The 12,343-nt window shown below is 44.3% G+C and overlaps 1 protein-coding gene across 1 annotated transcript in view; it reads right to left on the bottom strand.

Moving 5' to 3' along the window:
• The window catches only part of CFAP52 (cilia and flagella associated protein 52), a 40,035-nt gene that overhangs the window by 20,822 nt on the left and 6,870 nt on the right, over positions 1–12,343 (bottom strand). The window contains exons 3-7 of the mRNA XM_008688004.2: positions 11,952–12,088; positions 6,792–6,920; positions 4,446–4,545; positions 3,380–3,496; positions 1,159–1,259 (exon numbers count right to left, since the gene is read on the bottom strand). Of these exons, the coding sequence (XP_008686226.1) occupies positions 1,159–1,259; positions 3,380–3,496; positions 4,446–4,545; positions 6,792–6,920; positions 11,952–12,088 (584 nt within the window). The remainder of the gene's footprint in view (positions 1–1,158; positions 1,260–3,379; positions 3,497–4,445; positions 4,546–6,791; positions 6,921–11,951; positions 12,089–12,343) is intronic.

Raw genomic sequence — 12,343 nt, 5'->3', positions numbered from 1 at the left:
TGCGCTCATCACCCTCTAAGATGATGTAACGACTTGTTTACTTTATAAACGACTGTCTTTTCCCTCCTGCTGGAACGTCAGCTCCATGAGGGGCAGGGACGTTTCCCTTCAATTCTGTTTGCTTTATTCATGGCTATCTCCCAAGGGCACCTAGAACCGTATCTGGTGTGCAATGAACGCGCGGCACAGATGTGTCTGAATGAAGACAGCTGACGCTCTTTCTACACTCCACTCGCTAGCGCTCCTGCATCCCCTAGACCTGGGGGGGGGGGCATATGGAGCGTATCCAGGGGTGTCTGGCTTGGTTCAAGGTGAGCTCGAACTCCACCTCTGCTCCTCTGGGGAGTGTCTTTCCCAACCTCACCACCCCAGTGGGGTCACCCCCTTCTCTGATCGCCTCTATGGTATCCACAATACCTTTTACTTTATCTGGACCACGAGATTTGTGTCTATATATTATCTTGTATTACAAGGCCTTTTTCACGCGTATGTTACCTTATCCCCAAACCGGACTGTCAGTTCTGGGAGGACAAAGACGGCATCTTATTTCATTTTTTAGTATAGCATCTGGCACACTGGTTTGGCCGGAGGTACTCCATAAATACGTGTTAATGACAATGGATGAAGTTTTATTTCATTTCATTTCAATTGATTAGATAGATAGTCCATGAAAAGTACATGGCATAGGACCTGGTATATGGAGGTAGCTGGTGAAGGCCGGCTATTTGTATTAAAACTTGTATTCAAATGAATCAACTACTAGCATTAGTGCCTGACACGTAACCTGCTGCATAAGAAATTTCACTGAATGCACAAATTCTGGAAGTTTGAAATTTGAGGTTATTTGCTGGATGCCTTTATAAACAGCATCTTATTTCCTCTGTCATGGCTTGATGTGTTAATGAAATAATGATTGATGCATTTATTAGAAGGGCAATGTCCCCTGGGCTAATCTACTTTGGCTTGATTCAACATCAGCTACTGTCTTTTCATTGGCAAAGAAATCCGCTATTGTGATTTCAACCGCTCATTTTAACAGTAAGATGAAACTGTTTAACCTAATGTCACTTTGGCAATATTGCAATGTCACCGGCTTTAAGCAGCCCTCCCTGTGGTGGGTCTTTCCCCCACCCCGACCCCGTGGAGTCTGGAACTTACTTGATGGGTTTGTAGCTGGGGCTTTTACAGAAGACCAGCAATCCGGCTCCGGAACCCACCAACAAACCCCCCATCTTCAGGCACTTGATGGCGGACACTCCCTAAGGGGGAAGAACAGCGTTGAGAGAAAGGCCAAATGGTTTCGTTAAGAATCGGTGTGTAAGTGGACGCAATGGGCATGGCGCAGGGCCGCGCCTGGACAAAGCACAGGAAGGCATTGCCTGTGATGTACCCTGAGGCTGGCCACCAGGGCTCGATGCCAGCAATGGGGTCACGTGCCGGAAGTCCCCTCCCACCCCGTTCCTGCAAGGTGCAGGCACGCTCCCCCAAACTTCCTCCCTTTAAAGCCACCTGTGCATTGTGAATGCATTAGAAATTAACACTTTCTGTTGGCTCAAGTGAAGTTAGAACAGAAGAGAGAAGCACGGACAACATGATTTCCTCAGTGCCTACTCTTTACACCAGATCTTAATTCTTATACTACAGAGAGATCATAACTGACATCCCGAGAGAGCACAAAGAGCCCTTATTGTTCAGTGACCAGAGTTTCTGAACTAAAGCATGTGCTACGTAATCTTGCCAACAATAGACACAGTTAAATTCAGAGCCATCTTCAAAGTTTGGGGAGATACGATGGCCATTTTATGGCACCCACTATGAAGTTCTAATTTAATTTAATTTATTTTATTTTTGAAGTTCTAATTCTAAAATGTGCATGGCCAATATTTCATCTTCAAGCTTTCAATAATAATACAGGACAGGGCGCCTGGGTGGTTCAGTCGGTGAAGCGTCTGCCTTGGGCTCAGGTCGTGATCCCGGGACCTGTGTACTGTTTTTAATATTAGTATTACGACCATCAGCGTCTTTGTCTTCATATTCGTACTGTATGCCTACCAGGTCCATCTGAAACCATCCCAATCCTTTTACCCTTCTTACCAGACAGTGACCATTTAAGTAGAGTTTCAGAATGGGTAACTGCCCAAGATCCCATAATATTCCAACCAAATGTCTTCGATGATACCTCCTATCCCTTCATCCCATAACAATTATTTTCTTTCCATGTGTATAAAGGGCCATCTTGGAACCACTGCTTTGTGGAATTTACCATCAGACCCAAATGCCTAAATGGTTACGTCTTAAAGCATCTGCAGTGCCACCATCAACGGCACTTAAGTACCCAAAGGTTGGGAAGCACTAAGAGGGCTGGGATCTTCTTTTTTGGGAAAGGTGCTTAGATCCCAAGTGCTGGAGGGGGAGGGTGCCAAAAATACCCATATCGGTATTTTTCCACAGTGTTTCATGGAGTTGGAAATGGCAGGGCTCTGAGCCTTGCTCTCCTTTAATTGATTTGCTTTGCTTTTTATGTTTCCTGTACTGGACTCCCCGTCCTAAAAATAACTTGGAAAACATTATCTACACGACACCTCAATCTCCTGTGGGATTATTTCTAAGCCCTTCTCCACCCATCCTATAGCGTTCTCTCATTCTTATGCATGCCCTTAAAAGCTTGAGCATTAAATGACTGTGTGATTAAGAAAACGCTAACATCTTCCCTAGGCACGCGGTGCAAGATTTCACGTCTTCTTGGGAATATCTGCTAAGTGGGAAGGCATCAAAGCTGAGAATCCTCTGTTCTATTATCAGACATGAGACAGACAGGTGCAGAGCCTACCACGAGCTCTCAAATTCAAAGGTTAGTGGAAACAGCCCTTGAAACTTTCTGGAGGTCCTGGAAAGAGCAGCACTTATCCCAGGAGACGATCCTCTGATTGCAGGCTTTTTATTTAGGTTTTAATACCGAGGTTTTTCTGGACTTTTAACCAGAATTGTTAGGAACTCTGCAAATATAAAATCCACGATTTCTAGGTCTTGCTTATGACTTACAATGCTGGCTGGAGCTAATCTAAGATCGATTTATTAGATTAGGATAAAATTCACATACCTCTGTATGTGTATTTATGGCTCTGTGCTTGGAAGAGGTAAAAATCGTGTGGTCTGATTCCCTAACTGGGGACACCAACGAATACCTTTGCTCTCCATACGAACCGGAGATGAGGGCTCAGACAAGTCAACGCACCTTGCAAATTTCGGTGTGGCCTTGGACGCAACACACCCTTTTTCTTTTTTCCCACAGACTCTTAACGCAGGTCTGTGCTGCAGTGGAGGGAAGAAATTGCCAGAACAGAGCAGGGCAGGACAGACGCCGGTGGTCTCTACTCACCAGACTGAACTTGTCCTTCGCAGGCCCAGTGTCTGCCAGCAGTTTGGTCCTCGGGTTCATTTTCAGAATGTCTCCAGTTGTGGTGCCGAGGTAGAAAAAGCTATCGTCGTCGGCCATCTGGGGATCAGAGAGGAAAAGAGGCCTAAAGGTCTGTGTTTTCCCAGTGATGCCCATGAGCCCGAAACAGGGGTGGGACGAACTTTCTCTGAGGCCCCAGGAAGACCAACAAAGGTGCTCATGACTAATTTCGTCTGACTCTAAGATGGGTAAGAACAGCTCGAAGTGGGGCAGAATCACGGCAAAACTCAGTGCTGGAGGAAATAGGAGACTCCCGCTAGCCTGTGCATTTCACTGGAAGACTTTTTGTGTACAATGTTAGATACATATGCATAGATATCCTGACAGTCCCCGTTCTGGAGAGTTCTCCGAAGGGTGCCTGGGATGAATTCTCCAAAGAGGATATGTGTGTGTTCATCTCATATTTTCCAAAGTGTACCTGCGTAAAATGATGATACATTAGATAAGAGAAACAAGTCAATGGAGAATGGAGTTGTCTGTATGAATGTATGAGTCCACATTACAAACCTACGAATAATTCCTCTTTATTGAAGGGACTGTGTTTCAGCAATGAGTTTCACTGTTAGGAACTTTATTTCCAGGAACAGAAATAAGAATTATTCGGGAGTTGCTGTGGCCACGGAGTGCCTCCCGGACACACTGCTTCCGTCTAGTGAGGCAGGCGTCTGGTGTCCAATGGCAGAGCCCAAGTCCCAGTAACACAAGACTCTCCCAGAACTGTGTCTCGGCAGCTCCTCTCCAACCTCTGAAGGGAGTGAGACTCCGAAGTGAGACTCGCCCTCACCCGTGCCACCTCGATCGGCATCCCCGGGGCCCAGACCTCACCTCCCTACCCTCAGCCCAAGGTACGCGTACCTATGTAGGTGCACACGTGTGCACGAATATGCGTGTGTGTGTGCGTACACACACACAGACACACACCCCTCGGCCAATACTATTAACAGGAATTTGTTCCAACAGTTACTGACCATCACACTTTAATACTTACTGTGATACTCATGACTATTCTTTTCATCTGACCTGTCTGGCACTCAGTTGGCCAGATTTTTCTGTTCGGGAGATCCAGTTCCCATACTCGGATTGTCCCACTATGGAAGAGACACACAGTCAAACGGATACCCACTTAGGGATCTCTCTCTCTCTTCCCTGTTTTCTGCAGGCCCCCTGGAGAGGCAGCCGAAGGGAAGAGAACTGGATATTTCTGAGGGCTGGTCGGGCCTCGTGCCCTACTTAAAATCTTCCAGTCGATCTTACGACCACCCTCTGAGGTGGGTTTCACGCTCCCCCTACTCTCCAAATGTGAAAACACAGCACAGCAAGGATTTACAGCCGGTCTCTCTCCAGTGTGGGGAGAGCAGACAGAAATAACAAATCAACAGAGAGTAAACCAGAGCTCACTAAGGATGTTTCTTAAAAGCTTTGCAGCTGTGAGGAAATCTTTTCAAGGAAAGTGCTTCATTACAGAGAGTCCTGTCTCCATGAGAAATGAGACTAAGTAACCAAAGGGCCACACAGAACCAGCCATCTGACATAAGACTTGGCATACAGTTGGCATTTAATCATTGCATGTTGAGTCAATCTGAATTAATAACTATATAAACATACCATGGTCAACATCATAGCTGAAGCGAACAGTCAAAGGCAGAAAAGGTTAATTTAAAAATAGACTGATCGGGGCACCTGGCTGGCTCAGTCAGAAGAGCCCGTGACTCTTGATCTCGGGGTTTGAGTTTGAGCCCCACACTGGGCGTAGACATTACGTAAATAAACCAACTTTAAAAAAATAAAATTAAAAAAATTAAAAATTAAAAATAGATCAATCGAGTTCGGTTTTCCCTTGTCTCTTAGCCTCCAGAGTTATGCACATAGTCAGTGTTCAATAAGTATTTCGAACACTTTATTTGAATACAAATCTATCTCTTGTTCGAATACTTATTTTGAGCACTTCCAAAATTAAAAAAAACCACAAAACTCAGCTTCTCCGTGGCCTTCCGGGTAGATGTCATTGGATGTCAAATTGGAATTTGAGGATCTCTCTTGAGGGACAACATCATGGAATATCTGAAGTTGGGACCATCACAGGGGATGTTGTGGGTGCCAGACCAGAAATCTTACTTAAGAGTCCTTGTTCTCGGTTATCATTGTCATATGCAGTTAAAGCAGATCTAGAGTATAGATTGTCCTAAAAAAAAAAAAAAAGAGTTTGGGCAGCGGAGGGTGAAGGACTCCCGTGCAAGTTTTGTCTCCTGGAGAAATGCTGCCCATGGGCATCAGAGTGGGCTGATGCCCGCAGCTAAGGCGGCGGCCAAGAGGCAGCTGGACCCATAATACAAAGGCTTCGTGAAGCCACTCTGCAAACCCAAAGGAAGTGAACACACTGCATGGTCGCCAGTGGCCTCGGAGGACAGGGGAGGACAGGGCCAGCTGCTTCGGGCTCAGTGCGCTCTAATAAGATCCGCTCCTTAGGGGCTGGCTCCCACTCAGCCAGCTAGTTTCACAGCCACTAAATAAATCTGTCCTCATAATTCGCCCCGGAACAAATGCATGCTGCGTATCACAAGGAGGGGACGGGATACAGTGTGGACAGACAGCAAGTCTTTACTCTGTCTGGAAAAGTAGCCAATGGGGTGTGCCTTTTACAGATGGGAGACCATCGATGGCCCGAAAAAAGACAGTTCCATCCAACAGGCACTTCGATACCACGTTCACAGCGTGTGGACCTTTGAACTGGTACACCGCATAAAAGACGATGCTTTTGTGCGGGTTTGACCTTCCTCTCAGACTCCAGCCAGGGCCCCGATTGGTGAATCTGTAAGATAATGTCTTCTGTTAGACAGATGCTGGCCTTCAGCTTGGTCCCCATGAGCTGGTAAGAGCTGACTCTACCGGAAATGATCTCACACGGCTAATAGCCAAACATCTGAAGCTTCCCGGCGCAGTGCATTTGCAAACTATCCTTTCGGGAGACCTAAATCAAGAGCAGGTGCTAAGAAACATCGACCAGTAAGTGAATCCGTGTGATTGTGCACATTGCTCTGTGAGCATGTGTTGTAGATGGTGTGTTATTGGTCACAAACAGACTGGAACCTGAAATAAATTTAGCAGGAGAGCAGAGCCCTTCTCGATGGGAAGCACAGAATTTTCAAACAACCATCTTTAAAAAACTTTCTGTTAGAAGGATTTTTAAGGACTACAAAATCATGCCAATTAGGACGTAAAGTAATTTCGCAGGACTAATACTGGGTTCCCCCAAATTGGAATGACCTTGCTTTCCACACAAACAAATACATATAGTGATTTAGGAGTTCTGAAAACCCTGACTGCAGACACATACTTTCCAGCAGTAACAAACATCTCATCCCGGCACCTGGAGAAGATCACTGTGGTGGCATACCCCACGTTGAGGCCGGCCGCGGGACTGCCACAGATGGCTTCTCTCTTGGCTATGCTCCACACGACCACACTGCCAAAACAAAGAGGGACCGAAAAAGTCAGGGGGAGACAGGCTCTCAAGAGGAGAAGCACTTTTTTTAGTGGTTCTAGAAAGAAAGAAAGAAGGAAAAAAAAGGAATGAAAGAATTACACTGATCCCCAGATGTCTCCTGCATCACACTGGATGTTAGAAGACAAGCAGGTGACATTTCAAAGGTTTTGAAGGAAAATGAGAATGAGGCTAGAAACAAGTGACCCCATCAATGAAGCCTGATGCTAAAACAAAGACAGTTTCAGGTAAGCAAGGCATAAAAGTTTACCACCCATTTATCTCATGTAAAAAAAATTTCCTTGGAGAAGTATTCCAGAAAAAAACAGTGCAAGGAAGAGGATGATGTCAGGCAGTGCTCCCAAACGTGACCGTGTACCAGGGTCACATGGAGGGCTTGCTTAGAGGCTGCTGGGACTCCCCCCCAGAGCTTCTGAGTCAGCAGGTCTGGGGCAGCCCTGAGATTTCACTTTTCTAAAAGGTCCCCAGTGACGCTGATGCTGCTGGTCTGGGGACCACACCTGGAGAAGCACTGCATTGGGTTCTATTTCCTTCCTTCTGGGTACAATCACACAACTTAGCCCTAAATGGAATGTGTTCAGACAATAATACTAAAAATGCTGGGGAACATCTGAATCAAAATATTAAAGAAAAAGGAAGCAGATGTTACTTGTTAATGTAAAAACATGCCTGGCTATGTTTCCCAAATTTCCTCCATGAAGAAGGTATTATCACAGGGGGGTCTAAAATCCAGGTAGAACCGAGATCGGTAGGAATGGGGAGATAGAAGGTAGTGTAAGAGCCATATTTTTTTCTTTTTTCTCAGTAGGAAATTGATAGATATCATCTGAAGTGGAAAACTTGAGAGGCATATCATCCCCCCCCCGAAAAGAAACTCTTAAAACCAAGTACCTCATGCCCAAGAGAAATGAAAACACACATCCACACCAAATCTTGTACATGAATGTTCATAAGAGCATTATGAACAATAGCCTAAAAGTGGGAAGGACCCACAGCCCCATCAACTGATGGATGAAGAAAATGTGGTGTAGCCCTACCATGGAATATTATTGGACACTAACAAGAATGAAGGACTGATACATGCCACAGTATGGATGAACCTTGAAAACATGCTTAATTAAAAAATCCATTATAAAAGGCCACCTATTATATTATTCCACTTACATGAGACACTGAGAGCAAGCAAATCTATAGAGATGGAAAGTAGAACAGTGGTTGCCTGGGGCTGAGAGGGTAATGGTGGAGCAGGAATGGGGGGTGACTGCTAATGGGCAGAGGGTCTCTTTCTGGAGTGTTTAAAATGCCCTACAGTTGTTTGTGGTGGTGGTTACACAACATGTAAAAAATGTCTTTGGGGAAGTATTTCAGCAAAAGGAAGGAAGGAGGGAAGGAAGGAAGGAAGGAGGGAAGGAAGGAAGGACGGATGGATGAACCCACTTGAGTAACCACTCTACCTAAAAGCCTACAGCCATATACTCTAAATGGGTGAATTTTATGGTATGTGAAATACATCTCAATGAAGGTATAAAAAAAAATCCAGTGCTCCTGGAGAGAACTCTTCATGGTGGAGGGGATAGGAATTCTGAATTCTTATGCATAGCCGGACAACATCTATTCTTTATAAACCATGGACATGGCATAGCTTCCATTTTTCCAAAACAAGTTTAAAATTTAAAAACAAATAAAACGCACTGACATAGATAGTGAGTAGGCCAAATAAATTTCAGCATATCTGTCCAATGGTATACAATGCAGTCATTGCAAAGAATAAGATCTATGTCTGAATGAACACACAGGGAGGATGGCATTGGTAGCTGCAAAGTAGATGCAGAGAAAGCATTTGACAAAGTACAACATCCATTCATGATAAAAACGCTCAACAAAGCAAGTCTAGAGGGAACATATCTCAACATAGTAAAGGCCATATATGAAAAATCTACAGCTTACATATCACACTTAATGGTAAAAAGCTGAGAGCTTTTCCTCTAAAATCAGGAACAAGACAAGAATGTCTTCTCTTACCACTATTATTCAGCATAGTACTGAAAGTCCTAGCCACAGCAATCAGACAAGAAAAAGAAATAAAAAGGCATCCAAATTGGTAAGGAAGAATTAAACTGTCACTGTTTGCAGATGACACGATATTATATATAGAAAAACTTGAAGACTCCACAAAAAACAAAACAAAACAAAACAAAAAACTACTAGAACTGATACATGAATTCAGTAAGGTAGCAGGATACAAAATTAATATACAGAAAATATGTTTCTCTACACTAATAATGAAGTAACAGAGAGAGAAATTAAGAAAACTATCCCATTTGCAATTGCACCAAAAAGAATAAAATACCTAGGAACAAATTTAACCAAGGAGGTGAAAGACCTGTACTCTGGAAACTATAAAACATTGATGAATGAAATTGAAGATGACACAAACTAATGGAAAGACATTCCATGCTCATGGACTGGAAGAACAAACATTTTTAAAATGTCCATACTAGACTCAAAGCAATGTATAGATTTAACGCAATTGCAATCAAAATACCAGCATTTTTCACATTAGTAGAATAATCCTTATATATGTATTGAACCACAAAAGACCCTGAACAGCCAAAGAAATTTTGAAAAGGAAGAACAAAGGTGGAGGTATTCCAATTCCAGATTTCAAGATTACTACAAACTGTAGTAATCAAAAACAGTATGGTACTGGGACATAGACATGGAGATCAATGGAACAGAATAGAGAGTCCAGAAATAAATTTGCACGTTTATGGTCAATTAACCTATGACAAAGGAGGCAAGGATATCCACTGGGGTGGGGCGCCTGGGTGGCTCGGTCCGTTAAGCATCTGCCTTCAGCTCAGATCATGATCCCAGAGTCCTGGGATTGAGCCCCATGTCAGGCTCCCTGCTCAGTGGAGAGGCTGCTTCTCCCTCTCCCTTTGCCTGCCATTCACCCTGCTTGTGCTCTCTCTCTCTCTTTGTCAAATAAACAAATAAAATATTTTTTAAAAAGGATATACAATGGGGGAAAAGACAGTCTCTTCAGTAAATGGCATTTGGAAAACCGGACAGCTACATGCAAAAGAATGAAACTGGACCACTTTCTTACACCTTGCACAAAAATAAACTCAAAATATACTGAAGACCTAAACGTGCGACCTGAATCCATAAAAATCCTCGAAGAAAACACAGGCAATAGTTTCTTTGACATTGTCTGCAGAAACATTTTCTAGATACATCTCCCCTGGCAAGGAAACAAACGCAGAATTAAACTAGTGGGACTACACCAAAACAAAAAAACTTTTGCACACAAGAAAACCATCCACAAAGCAGAAAGGCAACCTACTGAATGGGGGAAGGTATTTGCAAACGACATATCTGATAAGGGATTAATGCCCAAAATATATAAAAAACTTATATAACTCAACACCAAAAAAAAAAAAAGACAATAAAAAATGGGCAGAGTATCTGAATAGACATTTTTCCAGAAAAGATATACAGATGGCCAACACACACAGGAAAAGATGCCCAACATCACTCATCATCAGGGAAATGTAAGTCAAAACCACAACGAGACAGCATCTCACACCTGTCAGCATGGCTAAAATCAACAAGACAAGAAACAACAGGTGTTGGCGAGGATGTGGAGAAAGGGGAACCCTCTTGCACTGTTGGTGGGAATGCAAACTGGTGCAGCCACTGGGGAAAACAGTATGGAGGGTCCTCAGAAAGTTAAAAATAGAAATACTCTACGATCCAGTAATTCCATTCCTGGGTATTTACCCAAAGAAAATGAAAACACTAATTCAAAAAGATACATGTGCCCCTGTGTTTACTGCGGCATTATTTACAATAGCCCAGATCTGGAGGCAGCCCAAGGGCCCAATAACGTACAGAACTTTTGAATCATTATATTGTGCACCTGAAGCAAATATAACCCTGTGCATTGTACTTGAAAAAAATATTTTTAACAAATAAAATTTGAGATGAAAATGTAAAACACTCTCCCCCAAACCAAGACTCATGTTCTATTACATGGTAATGCAAAACAGTTCCACAAGCAGGTTACAAAATATTTTTAAAAATATATCTATGTACATACGCACTGTAGAATGTCCAGTGTGATTCCCGGCATCCTTTCTGTTCCTCGTCATCTGCGGAGAAGCCTGGTGCGTCCGATGTGCCCTCCCACAGGTTCAGGGCTGACCCCTGTGTGAAACCAGGGGGCAGAACCCCACCCTCCTTGCCCGCACCGTGACTGTTCATCTTCCCGGCATCTCTCTGGTAGGGGCTAGGGTGGGGGCGGCCTGATTGCCGAGCTCTAGAGAATCTCTGGGGATGGGATCCAGGCCTCAGCTGTTCCAAAATGTCCTCAGGTGATCCCAGCGTGTCCCCAGGATGGAGAGCGGCCCCTTCAAGTTGAGCTGAGACTGGTAATGGTTGATTTCTGGATACACGTCTTATGAAAAACCTTCAAATGGGGACGGCCCAGGGAAAGCATATGTGCTTACAGGATGGGGCGGGGGGAGTCTCGTGAACATAATGCCAACTTGCTCTCTAGTAAGAGGGCTGTCAAGATATAACTTCACACAAACGTAAATTTCCTCTGGGACACCTGCGTGCTCAGTCAGTGAAGCGACTGCCTTTGGCTCAGGTCATAATCTTCAGGTCCTGGGATCGAGCCCCATGTTGGACTCCCAGCTCAGCTGGGAGTCAGCTTCTCCCTCTCCCTCTGCCTCTCCCCCTGCTTGTGCTCTCTCTCTGTCTGTCTCGAATGAATGAATGAATAAATAAAAATAGGAAATAAAGCTCCCTGGTGGGTTGCAATGCGCATTGATGGTTGAGAACTGTAGCCCTGGGGTATTTTTCCCATAGGCTTTTCACATGACACACAGCTGAATAGGGACAGGCCAACAGAGAATGTCGGCAGGGGGGGGGGGGGGAGAGGGTGCATGACATATCCAGAAATAAACGTGTTGAGTGCATTACCTTCCGTCATCTGGGCCTCCAAGTGATACCAAGTACAAATCATTTGGTGAGAAGGCCAATGCTTCGATTTTGCCCTTGTGAAGTGACAGCCGGGCAATCAGCTCCCTTTTCTTATAATCCCACAAAATGATGTCTGCCTGGGGGCAAGAATATACTGTCAGATCACAGACCGGCTTCGGAAGAGTCTGCGGGGAGAGCTCCTCGTCTTGGTGAAAACAATCGGTAATCGCACTTTTTTTGGGAATTAGATCCTGTCTTACAAACACAAGGCAAGAAACCGGCAACGGTTTTAAATTAAGCAGGGACTAAAAAAATCAAAATCAAAATCAAAATAAATCAAGCACGGACTTTCGGTTCCTAAGCATTATCAGCCAGCAAGCTGCAGGATCTGG

Source organism: Ursus maritimus, unplaced genomic scaffold (genome assembly GCF_017311325.1).
Source record: "Ursus maritimus isolate PB19 unplaced genomic scaffold, ASM1731132v1 scaffold_14, whole genome shotgun sequence".
Lineage (NCBI taxonomy): Eukaryota > Metazoa > Chordata > Mammalia > Carnivora > Ursidae > Ursus > Ursus maritimus.
Note: the sequence above shows the minus strand (reverse complement) of the source record. Positions and strands in the feature narration are given on the sequence as shown.